Below are 23,625 nucleotides of genomic sequence, written 5' to 3'. Positions count from 1 at the left end.
CTCAAAAATACGATGCTTGACTTTATTCGTAACTGCTACATAGAACACAGATGCGGACACAACAGTGACACGTTTTGGCCCATGTCTTGAGCCTTACTTATGTGTCTGCATCTGTGTTTTATGTAGTAGTTCTGAATAAAGTCAAGCATCATATTTTCGAGCTATTGGGCTGGACGTATGTTCATTTTATTATAGCTGCTACGTTGAGGTCCGCACCGGTCCGTGCCCATGTGACGGTATGATGTGAGCTGATTTACCTGTTTGCTGCTTGGATACTACAAATATACATATAATGTTATTATCTACATTATCGAAAAAGGTTTTACAAATGATAGGTGGGCTTTAAATTTGGTGTTATGCTCCACTGTTCAGTGTTCATATTAATAATCTATCATATATTTTCTTAGGTGTACTGGGTTGGACCAGTGGTAGGCGCAGTTTTGGCAGGAGTCCTGTATGAATATGTGTTCTGTCCAGATGTTGAACTCAAGAACCGTTTAAAGGAGGTCTTAAATAAGGCAACTCAACCATCCAAAGGGAAGTACAGTGAAGTAGAAGAAAGTAAAAGTCAGATAGAATCCGATGACTTGCTTCTGAAACCTGGGATTGTTCATGTTTTCGAAGAGAAAAAAGGAAAGGAAACCTCCGGTGATGTATTATCTTCTGTATGACTAGAGGCGGAAGCCAGAGAAAAGCCATCGAAACCATCACCAACATTTTTCTCAATCATGGAAACCGATATATTATAAAGCAGCTGTATAATCCACAAATATGTACTTACATCATTCAGTTAATAGTATCTCCCAAGCTTGAATCCACCACAGTGTAAAACTATCACTATATAAGATGTGCACCTAATCTTTGGGCACTGTCCTCTTGGCAAATCTGAGGTAAATAAGAGTGATGCTTAATTTAACAAGAAGTCAATATTGAGCCTGAAATCTGCCCGTTTAGCATCTAGATTGACAGTGCACATTAGTTTAAAGTACCCACCGGCAAATTCAAACGAATGGTTTTTCCTCTGGCACATAATTGGTTGTTGTCAACGCTGATTAAGATGTCCCCCTATTAAATCACTATCTGGAGAGCAGCATATGCACAATAGATGTAACATTTAGGATGAAATATCATTATTATAATCTTTTTTTATCTTTAAAAAAAAAAAACTATATATATATATATATATATATATATATATATATATATATATATATACTTTTTGTTTCTAATCGTAAACTTTTGAGAAAGTACTTTACAGAAAAAGAAAAAGCATCCAGAGAAAACATCAAATGGCTTGGGGAGTAGAAAAATCTTTAAGTACCATTTTTTTCCTGTCCATGTATTTTTCTCTTTGTTTGATTTGTTGAATGACTGGCAATTTATCAGGACCGTACAAAAAAGAGTTCTGAATAACACTCTAAAAATAGACAAAAGACCTTTCTCTTGTGTTTAATGTGAAAGGCAATTTTATGGCATCTTACTTCATTCTAAAATTATTCAGATGTAAATAGTTTACATGTGAAATCAAATATGATGGCATTTAAAGTTGTTATCTTCACACCACTCTTATGCTATAACAGACCCTAACATATGCACATATGCTTATACAGTAACCCCCGACATGTGATGGCCCCGACATATGATCAAATCGACATACGATGCTTTTATATGTCGGGGCCATCGCATTAACTGCTATCCGACAGCGCAAAATGCTTAAGCTGCTGTCGGATAGCAGTTTAAGCATCCCGGACAGGTTCACTTACCTATCCCCGCTGCTCCGGGTCCACTTCGCGATCCTCCGGTGTCTTCTGCATCTTCTCCTGGGTCCGGGCCTCGCTTTCCGGCATCGTTACTACGTCGCTGCGCACGCCATGCGTAATAACGTCACCAGAAAGCGAGGCCCGGACCCCGGAGAAGATACGGAAGAAGCCAGAGGATCCCGAAGAAGATGTCGGAGCAGCGGGACAGCATCGGGAGCCCCTGGGACAGCATCGGGAGCGATGAGGACGCGGTCTGGAGCGGAGGGGACAGGTGAGTATTAAATGCACTTTTTACATTGCATGAATCCCTCAACATACGATGGATTCGACAAACGATGGGTCGTTTGGAACGAATTACCATCGTATGTTGAGGAACCACTCTATAGCATGACAGGGTGAGATAATAGCATAGCTTCTTTATTAGTCCAAGTGGATATAACAAAGATATTTAAAGGGGTAGTCCACCACTAGACATCTTATCCCCTCTCCAGAGGATAGGGGATAAGATGTCTGATCACGGGGGGTCCCGCCGCTGTGTGACGCCACGCCCCGCCCCCTCAATGCAAGTCTATGGGAGGGGGCGTGACAGCCGTTATGTCCCCTCCCATAGACTTGCATTGAGGGGCGGGGCGTGATGTCACATGGGGGCGGAGTCGTGACATCACGATCTTCCATTCCCGTGGTCGGGAGCCAGAACCTCCAGCGCTGCCAGAAGCAGATACAGGTGGGTGCTGCATGCTATTTTGCGGGGGTTACACTTCTTTGACTCCCATCTATTAGACATTTACCTAATAGATGATAATAGAGGTATTGAATATCTCTGGTTGTGGCCCTTGGGAGTGGTTTGATCTGACAAAATAGTCCTCAGAGCATAAAAGTTTAAGGGAAAAAAAACTGCATTTCTTATATAACAATGAATTGTGTCTACTGTATGTCTGTTTCCCCTTATTTTTCCCAGAAATTTCCATGGATTTAGTGAGAGTGTATAATGGCTAATAGCAGATTTCCATATACAGCAGTGTGTAGTCTGTGAGTTGGATCCAGGCTACAAACTATCATGAATCAGCTAATGTTTCTTGAATATTGCATATTTAGGTTATTGCACTCGTAATAGTTAGGAATGGATTCTATTAATACATTATATTATATATGTGCAATGGACACTCCAAGACAACAGTGACTATTTAGCAGAAGAGTTACTCTGAAGTGTGAAAGGCTACCAACGGTGGAGAATAGCAGAAATATGATTTATTAGTTGAAATATTTATATAACTTTGTTTTGCATGTATTGTACAATAATCATACTCTGACAGTATATGTATATAATCTAATAAACGTGCAATTTATTTACTCACTATCATACTGTTAATACTGTATGTAGTTCACTGGATCAGAGAAAACGAAATTAAAAACAAAAAATTGTGATGGAGTTTCTACTTTTCTTTGACAGTGATTTCCCTTAATTTGACATCTTATTGCAATTCAGATCTATTTATTAAATCTATGTGCAAGATGCTAACAATATGGTGATGTAAGTGCACCCTGTTTTCTAGCGTGTAAAACCTGATTTGCACCATCCTGTTTGTCAAAAATAGACAATTGTCACTGATAATCTCTGTTCTGTGGAAAGGAGTTATGACATCAATGATTATTCAGGAAAAAGAGCAAAGGTATTAAAGGATGTATCCGCCATAAGGTGATTTTAGTACTTACCTACTAGACAGTAATGGACATGCTTAGGAAGGATCCGTGCTTGTCCTGGAGCTAAACGGCTATGTTCTGAGTCAACCATAATGCTGTGGCTATCTTTTTGGGAACTGGCTACTTCCTGTTGGTGTTCCCTCCTTCGAACTACATGTCCCATAAATCCTTGTTTGTAAGTGTGAGGTCATTTTTCTTCGTCCCACACATCAGCCACCCCACCCATTGAAACACACCTGTTCTCCCTTGAATGCAATAGACCATTGTTATCCAGGGGACCTTCAGCTGTTGCCAATCTACAATTCACTGCAGAATGATCTACCACCCAAACAAACTCCCTTTGAACACCTGACTAGTGATGTAATGTCTCGGGTCACACTGCAACCTGGGAAAACCTAAGATAACACTCCTTTTGTATGCTGTTAAAAATAAACATTGGGCCAAAAATCACAGAAGAATTGCGAGATCACCATGAAACACAGGTACAGACACTACATTTTGATCTACACTACCTTTACAGTCCCTGTAGCATAGTCAAATAAAAAAAAATGTTGGAATACCACTTAAAGGTTTGCTAAAAACTGCAATCTACAGAAAATCGTGGTAATGTATTATTTCTACTTGCCTGGTATATAGCCAAGAAATATAAAAAGAAAGCTAATAAAAAATATGCTTTTCCATTTTTTATCATAGTCACAAAAACTGTAGGACCCCAAAACTCAAAAGGGGCTAAACTGCCTTCCACCATGGCCCCAGTAATTTGTCCTTCGTACTGACGGCATATTATTAATTTAGATTAAAACATAGATCTATGTTAATCTAAACAAACATTCATTGTGTTTATCCTTCAATCATTAGACATTACTTTTGTTTTGGGAATTTTTCTATTGACAAAAAGTTTTATTACAGGGGAGAGACCCGATGGCATCCAATATAAAGGGCTATGAAATCATAATTTTGAGGATTCGTATTGCACCCTAAGGCAACTCTGCATTGCTTTAATAACTGAAAAATAATTCCTAATATCTTTCAAAACAGGAAATCAGTAAATGCAACCTCAGCCTGTAAGGAAGACACTAACACAACAAGGGGGCATAAGAGAAATTTATAAGGTTATCTTTGTTTGCTCAGACATTTACAATGATTGTAGCTTAGGTACTCAGTCATATTTTATTACACAATTTTTATATATTCAATAAAAAAACTTTTATTAGTATATAAGGGAATTGCCTTATGCCATATAAAACACACATCTATCCAAATTACTTAATTTTGGAGCAGGGTCATTTTCACAAGGGAAAACAATGCATGTGGAACAACGACCATTCAGAGAGAAGGTTTTCTTAACCCCTTAAGGACGGACCCATTTTTTACGTTAATGACCAGGCTCTTTTTCTTTTATTGGACATGTGTCTCTTTAAATAGTAATAACTTTAGAACGCTTTTTCTGAGCAGAGCGATTCTGAAATCGTTTTCTTCGTGACATATTGTACTTTTTATAAGTGGTGCATTTTTGTTGACACATGCAGCATTTTTTGGGAAAAACATTTCTGGCTTTTTTTTTCACTGTAAAAGTGATGTTATATTTATTTTGTGGGTCAGTACGATTATGGCGATACCCATTTCATTTAGCTTTCTATGTTCTTTTTTCCTTTTCTGAGCAAAATTATTTTGCTGCCATTCATTTTCCAACAGCCGTAACTTTTTTATTTTTTCATCTGACGCCATTGTGTAAGGGCTTTTTTTTTGCGGGATGAGCTGTACTTTTTGTTGGTATCATTGGTATATTTTGCGATATGTGCTACCTTTTGATCTCTTTTATTCCGCTATGTGTACCAAAATTGGCTAATTTTGTGTTTTTTTGTTGTTTTTTTTATGCCGTCCACCATACGGGATAATTTACATTATAGTTTTATAGTTCATGTCATTACAGACGTGGCAATACCTATTATGTATATGATTTGTGTTTTTGATCTTTTTTGGTGATAATATACAGTGGGGATCAAAAGTTTGGGCACCCCAGGTAAAACTTTGTATTAATGTGTACAAAGAAGCCAAGGAAAGATGGAAAAATCTCCAAAAGGCATCAATTTACAGATTAGACATTCTTATAATATGTCAACAAAAGTTAGATTTTATTTCCATCACTTTCAAAATAACAGAAAACAAAAAAATGGCATCTGCAAAAGTTTGGGCACCCTGTAGAATTTATAGCATGTGTTGTGATTTGAGGCCTTTTGGAGATTTTTCCATCTTTCCTTGGCTTCTTTATGCACATTAATACAAATTTTTACCTGGGGTGCCCAAACTTTTGATCCCCACTGTAGGGCTTTTATTGGGAAAGGGACATTTTTTTTTTTTTTTTTTTTTTACACTTCATACTTTTATTTAAAAACTTTTTATTAGATTTTTTACACTTTTTACTGGTTATACTATGATGCAATACATTTGTACTGCAGCACAGTATGACCCGATCAGCTGCACACAGTACAGCCTGTGCAATCCAGCCTGTAGCTGGATCTCACAGGCTTCCATAGCAGGCAGACTGAAGGTCATGATCTAACCTCCTACTGCCATAGCAACCAACAACAGCGCGCTCCCCCTGTCAACACCATAGATGCCATGATCATGATTGATCACGGCATCTATGAGGTTAATGCTGCTGGGACTGGAGCGATTGTGGCCCCGGCAGCTGTGGCTGGACTCCGGCTGTGATTGACAGCTGGGTCCCACCACCAATCTCCTTCACTGCCCGCGGCAGTGCAGGAGATCTCTAGGACATATGCATACGTTCCAGAGTGCGAATGTGTCGGGTGCTGGGACATATGCATATGTCCTATAGCGGGAAGGGGTTAAAGAAAACCTCTAGCCAGCCCCCCAAAAATGAGAAATTTATAATCATTAAATAGCTTAGGCTGCCCCGTTCACACAACTTTTTACATTTTCTTGATATGCTCTCCCATTTCAAAAAATATTTGGGCTTTTAGTTTGTCTGACAATTCATGGAATAATCAGATGGGAGTGACCTTAGTTTTAATAATACGAGAGTGTCAGGGTTTTCATTCCCCTTCTACTTGCTTCTCAGCAGACAGCAAAATACAGGGGAGACACACCTGCTAAAATATCACTTTTAGTAGATTTCAGGTTAAAATGTAAATACCCCACAAACATTTAAAAAAAAAAAAAAAAAAGGCCAGTATGGCCAAGCACTAGCCAAGCTACGATCAATGAGAGGGCTTCAGGGCAAAACAGTGAACGAAAATAGAAAATATTGCAATAGGTGAAACCAGTGCTCAGTAGAAAAACACCAGTCGGTTCTTACCTAATGGGAGTGCTTGTATAACAGATATCTCCAGTCAAAAAGTGTGATAGGTACAGGCTAAGGACAGGGGGGCAAGTCCCCACAAATCCCTAAGTGTGGAGTGGTGTAAACTAGAACCTCACAGAGGGAACCAGCGGAGCACCCGCCCTAGTAAGGGCGACCCCCACCCCGAACTATGCTTTGAACAAAACCTAGAACACCCTATAGTGTAAAAACCCCTACAAGTTTAACGTTGCTAGGCAACAAACATCAGGGGGATATAGTGCAAGGTGTGGAAAAATATATACAAAAGGGTAAGTAGGAATGTATATAACTTACAGTAATAAAGAGTTGTACTGGATATAACTCACAGTAATAAAGAGTTGTTCCGTCAGAATGGAGCCCTGTGTAAACCAAAACAGAGCTCCAAAGCATCCCATCCAGGTGTGGTGGGATCACTGTCTGGAAATTAGGGACAGTGGTCCCAACTCAAGGTGCCGACATGTGAGTGCACGACCACCTCGATGCAGCATATGGCTAACAGCACCAATGTCTATGATAGAGGGGGGTTAAATACATATACTGTATTTACATTTACCTGAGCACGCGCCAGCAGCCTGCTCACACCGGAGATCATTTCCAGCTCTACATTATATCTGCGGGTGGCGGGCCGAGGCGCCGGCTGCGTCTCTGGTTGTCAGAGTAACGAGTTAGGTGACTGGCTCCTTCCCTGACTTGGTTAACATTTATAGTAAGCAGGTATTGAGGTCGGAGGGATAACAAACAGTCAGGGTAACATTATAAACAAAGGGTTGGAATAGCTTGTTAGGTGACAATAAAATGAAAGTAATCTCATGACTGTACACAATTGATCACATGACCGTATGGAATGAATAAGGGTATGGAGAAAAGCCTCACTAGGAAAAAGGGTAGGGGTAATATTGGCTGTAAAAAATGGGGGGGGGGCGGATATGCACGTCAATGGAGAGGTCAGATGAAACTGGCAAAGTTCAGTTGTTCATTAAGACCTAGTCTTGCCTTTCCCCTCCCTTTTTCTGACTTTGGACTTTCACTATTAGCATTGCATCATTATTCCTCTTTCTTACCTGCGGAGTGCTATTAGATATTATACATCCTTTTCCGTCATCATATATATCACCCAAACGCATATGAGGCTGATGCTAAACATATATGTATATTCATTCTTTTGTATAAAATTTTTCATTATTATACCTTCAGATTTGCAGTTTGTTCCTTTGGTGTGATATATTGATTTTGTTTCATCTCTTGATGTTTTTTTTATCTTTGCTCACTCATATTTTTTGTACACATTTTTTGTGGATTTATATTTATTATATTCATTATATTGTGGTTTGTAAGGGGTTAAGTTAACCATCATAGGTGTGCTCCACCTCTTCCGGATCATTTCTCCCGTATATAAGGTGAGATGGACATGTGTTTAGTTATATTACTAAGGGTGTTCCACGCCTGAAACACGTCATCATGTCTCTTCACTGACCTGTGTATCTGATTTTATTCAATAAACGGGACTTTCTGCATATTCCGTGCTGGCATTTTCTTCTTCTTCCTGGATTTTGGTGTTGCTGAGCACCTGCCGTGCTGTGGACAGGACGTACAGCTGATGACCTGATCTACCTTTCTCTTCACTATAAAATAAATAAATATGAGAAAATTTGGATTAGGAACACGACTAAGTGAACAACCAAAAAAAGGACAACAAAAAGGTAGGAAAGGAGAAAAAATGGTAGGGGAAAAAAGGGGGGAAGGTTTTGAGGATTCTCTTTACAGGTGTGAATACATTAGATAGTATCCAAACAATATTGCACGATGTCTGAAAGGCAAAAGAATGATAATTAAAAACAAAGTTAAAATATTGACATACGCTTAAAAACAACACTGCTGGAGAACTAATGAAACAAAGCAAAACTTAAAAAATGTGTTTAAACCATACAGTTGCACAGTGTTTAGCCTCCAAATCCACTCAATTTCCCATTGCGCTAACTTCTTATTGACATCCCCACCTCGTAGGCCAAGATCAACATAATCGATGCCCTTGACTCATAGCACCGATCCATCAACTTGATGTTGGGCCAATAGGTTTAAGGTCCTCAATGTTTTCACTAGTTGGGGAAAGACAAATATCACGTATGTGTTCACCTGTGGTGCCGGTAACACTATGCTGGATATTAAATGTTTTTGTCACCCTAGAATTTGTAAATGTATTACTTTTTTAGATATTGGGGCATGCCACGCATCTTTCACATGGCTTACAACCCTTTTTGGGACCTGAAGAGCCAAAGGGATTTGTAGGAGTGGTGGGAATATACTCACTTTGAATAAGTAGATCCCGTAAATTCTTGGAGCGTCTGGCAGTCATTTTCAGTTTTGGAGGAACATAGTATCGTAATATGGCATAGATAGGTGTTTTCATGATAGGTAGGTGTTTTTCTATACATCATTTCATTTTTATCTATTGGGAGTTGTAATCAGTTACAAATATTATAGAGTCATCAGGAATTTTTACTCTTTTCTCATGTAGAAGACATTGCCTTGGTGTTTCCTTCGCTCATTGATAAGCTTTTTTCAGGCCTGAATGGCTACAACCACGTTCTCTGAATCTTGTTTGCAATAATTTAGCTTGTTTCTCAAAATCATCTTGGGAGGAACATATTCTACGGATACAAAGGTATTGACCAGTTGGTATACCATCAATTACATGTTTCAGATGTTTCAGGAGGCATGAAGGTACGAGTAATTAGCTGTTTCCTTTCGGAACGCATTAGTCTAAATGAATTCATATTAATCATGAGTAAAAGTAACGTCTAGAAAATTAGCCGATTGTTAATGAGATGTGTAAGTGACTTTGATATTCCTATCATTGCGATTAATGGAAGATGTGAATGCATCCAAATGAACTGTGTTTCCCTGCCAAATCATGAGGACATCATCAATGTACCGCGTTTAGAAAAGAACGTGGTCCATCACGAAGTCTCCGTGATCTGACAGGAAAAGGTCCTTCTCCCACAGCCCCAGGAACAGGTTTGCATACGAGGGCGCATAAGGTGCCCCATAACAGTGCCCTGGAGCTGCAAGTAGAGGGACCCCTTGAAAGTGAAAACATTTAAGCAAAGTGTTAAAGCAAATTCCAAAGTTTCCCCCAAAAAAAAATCTGACATTTCAGGTTTTACATTACTTGATTCCAAAAAGAACCATGTAGCTCTGAGTCCATCAGTATGGCGTATACTCGTGTATAAGGACTCTATATCACAAGTCACTAAAAGAGTATCCTCTTCTAGATGCAGCTCCTCAATTCTACTCAATAGATCATTCATGTCTCTTAAAAAAGAGGGTAGACACGCCACAATGGGTTTCAGTTTGTGGTCTATAAATCTACATATATTTTTGGATATGGTTTCCGTTACCTGAGATAATTGGTCTTCCAGGTGGTCTTGAAAAATGTTTGTGGACTTTGGGAAGTCAGAATTCATGGAAAAGTTACCATCAAAGATTGACATAGTTCAGCTGAAAGAATAGAATCTCGTTCAGCCCACTTCAAGATTTTGTCCAAACTGTTTTTAAAGACTAGCTCCCACCATCCTTTTTTTTTTCTCTGTCCTTGCCTATTGCCCATCTATCCCTAACCCCCTCCCTGCCTTAATTTTTTTTTTTTTACTATATTAAAAAGTCCTTTTTGTCTGCCTGGCAGTGTGCTCACTACCAGGCAGACTTCCCCAGCAGGCGCGATGTCACTGATGCCTGCAGGGGGGCCAACACTTCCGCCCTTAGTTCTTATACGCAGGGTGCCTCCAGCAGTTTCACCACTACAACTCCCAGCTTACCCTGATGTCTATTGGCTGTCAGGGCTTGCTGGGAGTTGTAATGGTGAAACAGCTGGAGGCACCCTGTGTTAAAAACAATGGGGGAGATTTATCAATGGATTTAGACTGGTTTTTCCTGCCTAAATTTGTCTCACAGAAAGTCGCAGTCTAAATATGTGCGACTTTTCTGCGACTTTTGCTCTAGAGGATTTTTAGAACATGATGCATGCAAGTCTATTTTAGACGGAAATGCATTGTAAAATGCATTGGTGCTGAATTTATCAAGTGCGACTTTTGTGCGACAAGTCGCATCTGCCCAAAATACGCTGAAATGTCAGACCATGTTGGAGCAGGTCTAAATGCAGTTTAAGCTGTAGACCCTGAAGTCTGAGCACAGAATTTATCAAGGGCTGTGAGACCTTTGATAAATTAGGAGCACAATAGATAGGAGACTACCACATACGCTGGTCTATAAGCATACCCAGAATAGACTAGATTAGTAAATGTCCCCCAATATCTTTCCATGGCCGCGGCGCAACCCTGGGTCTCCTGCCATAGCGTTTCATTTAATTTAAATGTCGACGGATAGTTTGTGCTGACATGGATGCTTTCTGAGGGTGCCAAGATTTACGGCCATGACTGTAATACACATATTTGTCATTACAAAGGTGCTCTCAGTGCATACTCGGCCCCCAAAAAATAGTCACACAAGTGCATGAACAATAGGGCTAGTAATGCTGGGTGCTGCGTATCATGCTTAACAAAGCTCACTCATAGTAACTGCAGGACCACGCTCCTTCACCCCTACGTACGTTTCAATACTTCTTTGTCTTGACCTTGATGGAGAGTTTGGAATCTGATTGATTGGTTCTGTAGACAGATGTCTTTTATACAGGTTACAAGCTGAGATTAGGAGCCCACCCTAAGAGAGTGCTCCTAATCTTAGCTCATTACCTATATGAAAAGACACATGGGAGCCAGAAATATTGCTGATTGATAGGGGCTCAAATACTAATTTCAATTTATAAATATTTTTAAATTCATTTTGCTGGATTTCAATGGGCAAGTGTACAAAATAAGCAGTGATCTAATAATCTTTTCCTTCACTGTATACATTATTATTAAAGTAGATTTCCATTAGTTATCAATACCACCCAGTGTTGTCTTTATTGCGTGAATGTCTTCTAAGAAACCAAAGACCAGAAGTATCCTTGTAAAGGTGGGATATTTGCTCACAACCCCTCCCCCGCTCCATTATTACCACGGTACCTGACACCTCCAGGGATATCGGGAAGAGACAGGGACCATCAGGCATGGAGGGTAAAAACATTACACTCTGGACTGGGCAGGAGCAGGCTGGCATTATTTAGGCTGGGGAGGGCAAAAAGAACATTCCCTGCCCCACTGATAATGCCAACCTGCTACTGCTTGCTACAGTTGCCACTGGCTGACACTTTTTTTTATGTTCATTTATTATGCACAACAGGTCATTTCTATTTTTCCTTTGTAACAAAGTTTGCAAACACTTCTATTTGCATCATATTGGTGAGTGCTGGGATTTTTACTTTTTTTTAGGTCTTTTTTTCCTGGTCTGCTGTGCAAATGTGTGCAACAGTTGCTGTTGCACTTTAATACTAGCCAACATGTATGAAGAGGCACAATCCTCTTCATACATACCGGCTGGCTGGCCATTAGTGTGCAACAAGTGTGCAGCCTAAACCAGAAGTTACAGAGATGAATACATGATTCCCATAATGTCTAAAGCAGGCAATACACATAGAAACAAAGGATCTGTTATGTTGATCCAACATGCTAAATTCCATTTTTTCCCAACATCTGCCCTAAGGGGATAATCAGAAACCCAAATGATATTGTCAGCAACTCCAGTTGAAATGACAAAGTTTGGACAATTCTATGTGAAGTATTTGTAGCCAACATGGTTGGTCTCTCTGTTACTACTATACATTTAGTAGGTAAGCAAGAAGTAGAGGAACACATAGGAATCAATATGGACGAGAGTTTGTTGTAGTCTGTCACTATGGAAATATAGGTCCACATAGGAGCTATAAACACAAAGGGGGATCTATGTTTTCTATGCCAATCTTTAGTAAGCTCTTGGTAGTGAACAATTGCAGCAGATTTATCAAGAGGCAGACATCTTATGGTAAATCTGGGCCAATCTTTGTTGTGAGCTTCACTGAAATCTACTCCAGCTAAAACTGAGGCCTATGTGCAGGCTTAGGTTTCAGTAAATCCAGCAGGTGTGTTGTGTCCGTTTTGCTAGGCTCCGCCCATATTGTAAACGTTGCCTAGGGTGGCATAAAAGCCCCCCAAACTGGAGTTTTGCAACAGGCATAAATGTATAATAATTTCCCCCTAAACTATTTACATTTTTATTGAGAATATTTGTAAAGTTGTTACTTTTTCCATCTTAGATGGTTTGGAAAAGAAATGGTTATGAAACGCATGACCATTATGTTCCATTTTTTGGCTTGTATGTGGAACGAAATTACAATTTCTTCAATATCTTCCTCATTTTAATAGTTCATAATATTTTACAATAATATAATTGAATTATTTAATGGTAGTTTATGTCTCTTGGTTTACATGATATTTACTACAGGCACTTTTATCAGTAGTCAAAAAGAATTATAGTGTATGTGGGCAAATTTCGGATGCATATATTTGACTGCTAAAGGCATAGTTTCTGTTGCATGTCAGCCCCAAGACCCATGACCTCTAGAATAAAAGTGGCTATAAAAGTTCCAGTCAATGTAGTTGTCTTACTTGTCCCTTCATCTAGCACATACAAAGACCAGTGGATTTACAGTAAGAGAAAGGTGTCAACCATTGAATAATATTTAATGATTAAATACGACAGGTCGTAGACAAAATGGACCAGAAGGATCAGGAAATGTACACAAGTGATGGGCTACGCTCTTCTTTGCCTCAGGTACAGCTTAAGAGAAACAGCTGCATAGACTTTACCAAGAAACAACTGATGCAGCTGTACTGTCTCTCATACATACAGAAAACCACATGTTACTAAAAGACTTGTTTCTTCAGACAACAGAAAGGAAGAGGTCACTTACTAAGATGATTAAGAATATTTAGAAATGCGGTGCTGGGTTTTATCTTAAAAAATTATTTCTGCCAGGATGTTAATCTGATCTAATAGTGCAAATGTCATTGAACAAACAGATGTACAAAGATGACTACTATTATATACAGATGGATAGATGCATTTGATGAAAAGAACAATGAGCTGTTTACAGAGCGTCCTATCACCGGTGTGCCCCGAGATCAGGTGTAAATTGTAGCATCTGGCAACAAGTGATCAGTTTCTCTGCCACGCATTTGGGTATTAAACAAAAGTTTCCTTTCACCTATGTGTGACAGTTCGTCCAGCACCGGCAGAGTTCTGCTACACTTCAGAGGATATTACTACTTAACCTAACCTAAGACCAGTTAAAGGGGTACTCTGGTGAAAAACTTTTTTTTTTAAATCAACTGGTGCCAGAAAGTTAAACAGATTTGTAAATTACTTCTATTAAAAAATTGTAATCCTTCCTGTACTTATTAGCTGCTGAATACTACAGTGGAAAATCTTTTCCGTTTGAAACACAGAGCTGTCTGCTGACATCATGAGCACAGTGCTCTCTGCTGACATCTCTGTTCATTTTAGGAACTGTCCAGGGTAAAAGGAAATCCCCATAGCAAACATATGCTGTTCTGGACAGTTCCTAAAATGGACAGAGATGTCAGCAGAGAGCACTGTGGTCATGATGTCAGCAGACAGCTATGTGTTTCAAAAAGAAAATAATTTCCACTGTAGTATTCAGCAGCTAATAAGTACAGGAAGGATTAAGATCTTTTAATAGAAGTAATTTACAAATCTGTTGAACTTTCTGGCACCAGTTGATTAAATAAAAAAAAAAAAAAAGTTTAATGCCAGGGTAGTATGAGAGCATATTTGAGCCCTTATTACTGCTAAGCATCTTGTGGAACCATAAAAGATAGAAACCAATTTAAATTAAATAAATAAATAATTAAGTAAATAAATAATAATAATTCAGACTGACTTATGCTTATTAGAAAACAAAGCATTTTGTGGTATTCCCTAGAGGATTCGCTAGTATAGAAGAATATCCTAACACTTGAACTCATCATGGTCATCAATATCTTTTGCTGAAGGAAATTCAGTGTAACAAGTTTATTCTCAAGTTCAGCAGTCAGCTAAAGAAAAGCTTGAAGGTTACTGAATCATTGATAAAGCAAGTGGAAAACAGAAAGGTCGAGGACTTCAAAATTCAAACACGGACAATTTTCTTTATCTGTCATGGTATGTTTAATGTATATGAGTATATTACTATACTATACCCACCGCATGATCCCCAAAGGAATACATTTGTCTATTCACAAAATTTAATTTATAACAACAAAGGAAACTAGAACAATGCTGGTGTTTAGACAATAGCAATACTTAAAGGGGTATTCAGGCCAAAAACATCTCATCCCCTATCCAAAGCATAGGGGATAAGATGTCTGATGGCGGGGGTCCCTCTGCTGGGAACGATCTCCCTGCAGCAGCCCGCATTCTATGCGTGGCTGCATCTGCTTTTTCTGAAAGCTCCGGGCTTCCGAGACGGGGATGTGACGTCATGCCACGCCCCCTCCATTCATTTCTATTGGAGGAGGCGTAATGGCCGCAACACCCTCTCCCATAGAAATGAATGGAGGGGGCGTGGCGTCACGTCCCCATCTCGGAAGCCCGGAGCTTTCAGATAAAGCAGACGTAGCAACACATACAATGAGAGCTGCTGCAGGGAGATCGCGGGGGGTCCCAGCGGTGGGCCCCCCGCGATCAGAGATCTCATCCCCTATCCTTTGAATAGGGGATAAGATGTTTTTGACCCGAATACCCTTTTAAAGGGTTTTTACCATCTGACAAAGTTATCCCCAATCCTCTGGCTATGCTGCAAATGGGATTACAGACCCCCAAAGATTCCTTATACGCCATGGTTATGCTTTGACCGCAGTGTGTAAAAGGGTAAACTCCGATCCAGTTGAAGCAGGAGCTGACTTTTATTCTGACAGCCTGAAAGACCTGTAAAAAGATGGCGGCCTAGCCTAAGACCACTTAGTGACCGCTGTGAAAACACGTATGGAGTAATTAAAGGGGTACTTAATTCTTCCAGTACTTATCAGCTGCGGTATAATACAGAGGAAGTTCTTTTCTTTTAAAATTTCCTTTCTGTCTGCCCACAGTGCTCTCTGCTGACACCTCTGTCCATATCAGGAACTGTCCAGAGCAGGAACAATTTTCCATAGCAAGCCTCCCCTGCTATGGACAGTTCCTGAAATGGACAGAGGTGTCAGCAGAGAGTACCCTGGACATACAGAAAAGAAATTCAAAAATAAATGAACTTCCTCTGTGTCATACAGCAGCTGAAAATTACTGGAAGGATTAAGATCTTTAAATAGAAGTAATTCACGAATATGTTTAACTTTTTGGCACCAGTTGATAAAAAAAAAAAGTGTTTTCCACCAGAGTACCCCTTTAAGGGGTTAAGTATCCGTTTTTGTGTTTTTAAAGAAATCTTTAAACTGAAGGCTATGGCAAACAACTAGCCTACTTTGCACTTTGAAATACAGCATATCAAGCCAGGTAGTATAAAATCAAACAGGGTACAAAAAACTATTTAAATAAAGAAAACGTGGTCTCACTGGAGAATTAAAGAGGTAGGCCTCTTATTATTGTGGTTGACTCTGTAGATGGCTTTATTATAGAGACATTGCAATGGTGGCTCCTGTGGTATTGTGACACTATAGAAGACAATGCTATGAAGGAACTGTGGATGACCCTATTAAAAGAAAAATGTTGTTGGAACTGTCATCAGGAGACGTTCTGACTGATTTAATTATGGAGGGCACTGTGGCTGGCCCTGTTAAGAGTGAAACGTGTCCAGAACTCTTAGAGGGACACTCTATTTGGTTCCACTATGAGGGCACGAGGTCTGCCAAAAAGGAACTACACGTTTTTGCATAGGCCCTGTTTGGCTAAAAAATTTAGGAAATTTTACACTTTTTCACCACTCAAACTTTTTTGAAAAGTGGATGTCGCTAGGCCATGGCCTCTTGTGACATGGCGTGTTTACTATCCACCATGAAATTAGGGTAAATTATGCCTCTCCAGGTCATAGCTGGCATGGATATCAAGGTGTGGAACACAGACAATAAAAAAATAAAAATGGGGGACATTGTGACTGTGGAGATAGAGGCACTTAGTCCAAGTGGAGCTGTACAAGTGATCTTTTCATTTGGTGCCATAAAAACGACATACTTTAGAAATAGCTCCAAATAATTAGGATACATTTTTCACTTTACACAAAGAAGTATAAGTACCACTCAGTGGCTATCCTTTAAACTCACTTGCGACAGAAATTTGCCTGTGGCCCCTGGGGTCAGCCAATGAGCACTCAGCATTTAGTTATCCCACTGCTGAGACACAACTTACATTTCAATTCTGTTTTATTTCCCTTTAAGAAATTGAAAGATTCCATCAGGCAGAAGGCATAAAGATTAATGTTCGTGTATTATTCGTAATTGCTCATTAAACTACAAAGCAAGTTTACATACGCTCGTGCTATAAATAAGAAATACATATGGTCTGTTAGGTTATAAAATACATATATTGCTTGCAGAAGACATGGACCACCAGGAAGTTTTTGTCTCATCTGTGGCTGGCAGAAGGATATAAATAAAAATTGTTGGTACATTTAAGCATGCTTTGCTAAAAGCATCTTCAGGCAAAACAAAGTGCATGTTATCAATATGCATATGGAATGTCTCTGAGGCAGAACTGCCTGTAAGTTATATTGTCAGCAGGGCAACATTTTCCCATGTGAGACATTGAACAACACTAAATCATATGTGTAGGAGGGAAAGCCTGCAAGCTATGTACAGTATCTATTCCCTTTGTGCCTTGCTTTTCTCCCTTTCTTTCTCCTATTAGTGGCTTATTCAATTACAGCTGAAATAGTTCTTTTGGCTGGCAAAAAAATGACTGTGTGAGCTATTTTTGTAGCTAAAATGATACTAAATGTCCTTAAATATAAAATTAGCATTTTATTTTTTCACCTGTTAGGAGAACTAGACATTAAAGGGGTACTACGCCCCTAGACATCTTATATCCTATCCAAAGGATAGGGGATGAGTTGTCTGATTGCGAGGGTCTTGCCGCTGGGGACCCCACGATTTATGCTGTGGCACCCCAGACATCCGGTGCACGGAGCGAACTCCGCTCCTTGCCGGTTGAATGGTGATGTGGAGAGGAGGCTCGTGACATCACGGCCACACCCCATTCGTAACATCATGGCCACGCCCCCCTCAATGAACAAAAAAATTCTAATGTACTTTGTTTAATAAAAAATGACATTTTCTATGTTTTACTTGTGTTTAAAAAAAGCTGCCACTAGGTGTCTCCCTACTTGTCAAGAACACCACCACTACTTGCACAGACTTCGGACTCCTGGTGGCTTGGCAGAAGTCTAAAATCAGGAAATGCAGCCTGGACTGCTGAGGGGGGGGATGTGCAGTCTAAGCCAATCATAGTGTGTAGCAGAGTGAGGGAGGAAGTTCTCCCCTGTATGGCTTCATATGATGTCACCCCTGCTAGGGAACGCCCCTTCCCAGTCGGTGAATCTGACTGAGCAGAAAATACAGGGCAATATCAAGTAGAAAACTAAAAAATTATAAAAATAAAGGCAGGGGGTGGTTTATATTGGAGGATTATAAAATTTAACAAGATCATGAGAGGTACTCTTTAAAGGGTCAGTAGTTTGGAATGTGAATGGCAGCTTACAAAACTTTTTCCTTTAAATCAACTGATGCCAGTAAACAGATTTGTAAAATACTTCTATTAAAAAATCCCAATCCAGTACTTCCAGTACTTTTTAGATTATGAATACTACAGAGGAAGTTCTTTTCTTTTTGAATTTCCTTTCTGTCTGACAATATGCTCTCTGCTGGCATCCTCTGTCCATGTCAGGAACTGAGGTTTGCTATGGGGATTTGCTCCTACTCTGGACAATTCCTAAAATGGACAGAGGTGTCAGCAGAGAGCATGTTATCAGACAGAATGGAAATTCAAAAAGAAAACTTCCTCTCTAGTATATAGCAGTTGATAAGTAGTTTTTATAGAAGGAGTTTACAAATATGTTTAATTTTCTGGCACCGGTAGAATTAAAAGTAATTGTTTTCCAGTGGAGTATCCCTACACTTAAAAATGTGCTTTTTAATATAATTTTGTAGCATCAGGTAATGTTATAATCTTAAACATTTGTGTAAATATGATCCTGAGGGGGCATGAATGATATTCACACCAACATTTGAAACAAAGCTTACACTTACCTGACTATTCATGGAAAATTTAAGTCAACAAAATAGAAAAATCCCTATATCTCAGGAATAAAGGGAAGTAGCAACAAAATACTGTATAAACAATTTTGAAAGCAAATGACCAGAAGCTTTAAAATTATATTTAAAGGGGTATTCCACAATTTTTTATTCATTGGCCTATTAGCCCATGATGCCAAGTAACAATATTGTGTAATATGATTCTTTAAACATCGTGGATCACGTTATCCCATTTTCATTCACAGGACCCACACCTGGAAGTGCTACAGTGTAAGTCATTTTTATTACTGTTGCCTCTGACTTTTTTCAGCATTCTATGCAACCAAAGACAATGTCATAAGTCACATGGTCTCCAGGAAAGGGGGGGGGGGGTGGATAAGGTGGAAGGGATCGTTCAGTGAAGTAATGCTATCCACCAACCCCCAGCAAAGCCACACACTGTGATATGAGATATTGTCTCTGGCAGCATGAAATGCTGGGAAAGGTCAAAGATAATAGTAAAATAAAAAGACTTGTACTACCGCACTTCTCGGTGTGGTTCCTGTGAATAAAAACGGGACAACGTTAATAGAAGCATATTGCACAGTATTATAACTTGGCATCATGGGCTCAAAGGCTGTGGAAGGAAATTCCTAAAATACTTGTTTAAAGCAATAAGTCACGTTTTTGTGTTGCAGACAAAAGCTTCTTCCTTGTCATGTACAGTATAGTTTACAACATTGATAGAATTGAGCAGTCATCTCCTGATGTCCAAAGGAGAAGCATTTTACAGGCACAGGTAAATAGTAGCCACCCATTAACAGATAAACAACAACATAATATATGTAGTACAGATAAACAACAACATAGTATATGTAGTACAGATAAACAACAACATAGTATATGTAGTACAGATAGATAGCAGCACAGTATATGTAGTACAGATAGATAGCAGCACAGTATATGTAGTACAGATAGATAACAGCACAGTTTATGTAGTACAGATAGATAGCAGCACATACTATGTAGTACAGATAGATAACAGCACAGTTTATGTAGTACAGATAGATAGCAGCACATACTATGTAGTACAGATAGATAGCAGCACAGTATGTGTAGTACAGATAGATAGCAGCACAGTATATGTAGTACAGATAGATAGCAGCACAGTATATGTAGTACAGATAGATAGCAGCACAGTATGTGTAGTACAGATATATAACAGCACATACTATGTAGTACAGATAGATAGCAGCACAATATATGTAGTACAGATAGATAGCAGCACAGTATATGTAGTACAGATAGATAGCAGCACAGTATATGTAGTACAGATAGATAGCAGCACAGTATATGTAGTACAGATAGATAGCAGCACAGTATATGAAGTACAGATCTATAGCAGCACAGTATATGTAGTACAGATAGATATTAGCACAGTATATGTAGTACAGATAGATAGCAGCACAGTATATGTAGTACAGATAGATAGCAGCACAGTATATGTAGTACAGATAGATAGCAGCACAATATATGTAGAACAGATTGATAGCAGCACAGTATATGTAGTACAGATAGATATTAGCACAGTATATGTAGTACAGATAGATGGCAGCACAGTATATGTAGTACAGATAGATAGCAGCACAGTATATGTAGTACAGATAGATAGCAGCACAGTATATGTAGTACAGATAGATAGCAGCACAGTATATGAAGTACAGATCTATAGCAGCACAGTATATGTAGTACAGATAGATATTAGCACAGTATATGTAGTACAGATAGATAGCAGCACAGTATATGTAGTACAGATAGATAGCAGCACAGTATATGTAGTACAGATAGATAGCAGCACAATATATGTAGTACAGATAGATAGCAGCACAGTATATGTAGTACAGATAGATATTAGCACAGTATATGTAGTACAGATAGATGGCAGCACAGTATATGTAGTACAGATAGATAGCAGCACAGTATATGTAGCACAGATAGATAGCAGCACAGTATATGTAGTACAGATAGATAGCAGCCCAATATATGTTGTACAGATTGATAGCAGCACAGTATATGTAGTACAGATAGATAACAGCACATAATATGTAGTACAGATAGATATTAGCACAGTATGCTTGAGAAAGGCAGTTTTATGCCGAAACTTTGCACAATGGGGAGTTAATAAAGTCACATCCCATCAACTATTTTCAGTTTCAGATTTCTAGACAACTGCTTAGAAGAACCCATGGTGCTGATTGTTGAGGCAAGGTCAGATGAGTCTGGGTATTTAAAACCTTTGAGATTGACATCACCTGGTCTTCCCAGATGATGATTGAGAACAATCCATGACACTGGCAGGTCTCAGCTTTGCAAAAGGGGCAGTGCACGCTATAATTTCTGCAGGGTGCCCAAACTTCTGCAGACGCCATTTTTTTGTTTTTTGTTACTTTGAAAGTGAAAATTTTGGAAATAAAATCTAACTTTTGTTGACATATTATAAGAATGTCTAATCTGTAATTTGATGTCTTTTGGAGATTTTTCCATCTTTCCTTGGCTTCTTTATACACATTAATAAAATTTTTTACCTGGGGTGACCAAACTTTTGATCACCACTGTATGTAGTACAGATAGATAGCAGCACAGTAACTGTATTACAGATAGACAGCCGCACAGTTTATGTAGTACAGATAGATAGCAGCACAGTATATGTAGTACAGATAGATAGCAGCAAAGTATATGTAGTACAGATAGAGGGCAGCACAGTATATGTATTACAGATAGAGGACAGCACAGTATATGATTACAGATAGATAACAGCACAGTATATGTAGTACAGATAGATAGTAGCATAGTATATGTAGTACAGATAGATAGCAGCACAGTATATGTATTACAGACATATAGCAGCACAGTATATGTAGTACAGATAGATAGTAGCACAGTATATGTAGTACAGATAGATAGTAGCACAGTTTATGTAGTACAGATAGATAGTAGCACAGTATATGTAGTACAGATAGAAAGCAGCACAGTATATGTAGTACAAATAGATAGTAGCATGGTATATGTAGTACAGATCGATAACAGCACAGTATATGTAGTACAGATAAAAAACAGCAAAGTATACGTAGTACAGCTAGATAGTAGCATAGTATATGTAGTACAGATAGATAGCAGCACACTATATGAAGAACAGATAGATAGTAACATAGTATATGTAGTACAGATAGATAGCAGCCCATACTATGTAGTACAGATAGATAGTAGCATACTATATGTAGCACAGATAGATAGTAGCACAGTATAAGTAGTACAGATAGATTGCAGCACAGTATATGTAGTACAGATAGATAGCAGCACAGTATATGTTGTACAAATAGATAGTAGCATAGTATATGTAGTACAGATAGATAACAGCACAGTATATGTAGTACAGATAGATAGCAGCACAGTATATGTAGTACAGATAGATAGCAGCACAGTATATGTAGTACAGATAGATAGCAGCACAATATATGTAGAACAGATTGATAGCAGCACAGTATATGTAGTACAGATAGATATTAGCACAGTATATGTAGTACAGATAGATGGCAGCACAGTATATGTAGTACAGATAGATAGCAGCACAGTATATGTAGTACAGATAGATAGCAGCACAGTATATGTAGTACAGATAGATAGCAGCACAGTATATGAAGTACAGATCTATAGCAGCACAGTATATGTAGTACAGATAGATATTAGCACAGTATATGTAGTACAGATAGATAGCAGCACAGTATATGTAGTACAGATAGATAGCAGCACAGTATATGTAGTACAGATAGATAGCAGCACAATATATGTAGTACAGATAGATAGCAGCACAGTATATGTAGTACAGATAGATATTAGCACAGTATATGTAGTACAGATAGATGGCAGCACAGTATATGTAGTACAGATAGATAGCAGCACAGTATATGTAGCACAGATAGATAGCAGCACAGTATATGTAGTACAGATAGATAGCAGCCCAATATATGTTGTACAGATTGATAGCAGCACAGTATATGTAGTACAGATAGATAACAGCACATAATATGTAGTACAGATAGATATTAGCACAGTATGCTTGAGAAAGGCAGTTTTATGCCGAAACTTTGCACAATGGGGAGTTAATAAAGTCACATCCCATCAACTATTTTCAGTTTCAGATTTCTAGACAACTGCTTAGAAGAACCCATGGTGCTGATTGTTGAGGCAAGGTCAGATGAGTCTGGGTATTTAAAACCTTTGAGATTGACATCACCTGGTCTTCCCAGATGATGATTGAGAACAATCCATGACACTGGCAGGTCTCAGCTTTGCAAAAGGGGCAGTGCACGCTATAATTTCTGCAGGGTGCCCAAACTTCTGCAGACGCCATTTTTTTGTTTTTTGTTACTTTGAAAGTGAAAATTTTGGAAATAAAATCTAACTTTTGTTGACATATTATAAGAATGTCTAATCTGTAATTTGATGTCTTTTGGAGATTTTTCCATCTTTCCTTGGCTTCTTTATACACATTAATAAAATTTTTTACCTGGGGTGACCAAACTTTTGATCACCACTGTATGTAGTACAGATAGATAGCAGCACAGTA

At 38.8% G+C, this 23,625-nt stretch overlaps 1 protein-coding gene across 8 annotated transcripts in view; it reads left to right on the top strand.

Moving 5' to 3' along the window:
- The window catches only part of AQP4 (aquaporin 4), a 40,080-nt gene extending 38,981 nt beyond the window's left edge, over positions 1-1,099 (top strand). For all 8 annotated transcript variants that reach the window (XM_056518530.1, XM_056518527.1, XM_056518526.1 and 5 more), the window contains one exon: positions 408-1,099. In XM_056518530.1, coding sequence (XP_056374505.1) covers positions 408-671 — 264 coding nt within the window. In that variant the 3' untranslated portion in view covers positions 672-1,099. The remainder of the gene's footprint in view (positions 1-407) is intronic.
- Positions 1,100-23,625: the final 22,526 nt, after the last annotated feature.

The sequence above is a fragment of the Hyla sarda genome, chromosome 5 (assembly GCF_029499605.1).
Source record: "Hyla sarda isolate aHylSar1 chromosome 5, aHylSar1.hap1, whole genome shotgun sequence".
In the NCBI taxonomy this organism is placed as follows: domain Eukaryota; kingdom Metazoa; phylum Chordata; class Amphibia; order Anura; family Hylidae; genus Hyla; species Hyla sarda.
Note: the sequence above shows the minus strand (reverse complement) of the source record. Positions and strands in the feature narration are given on the sequence as shown.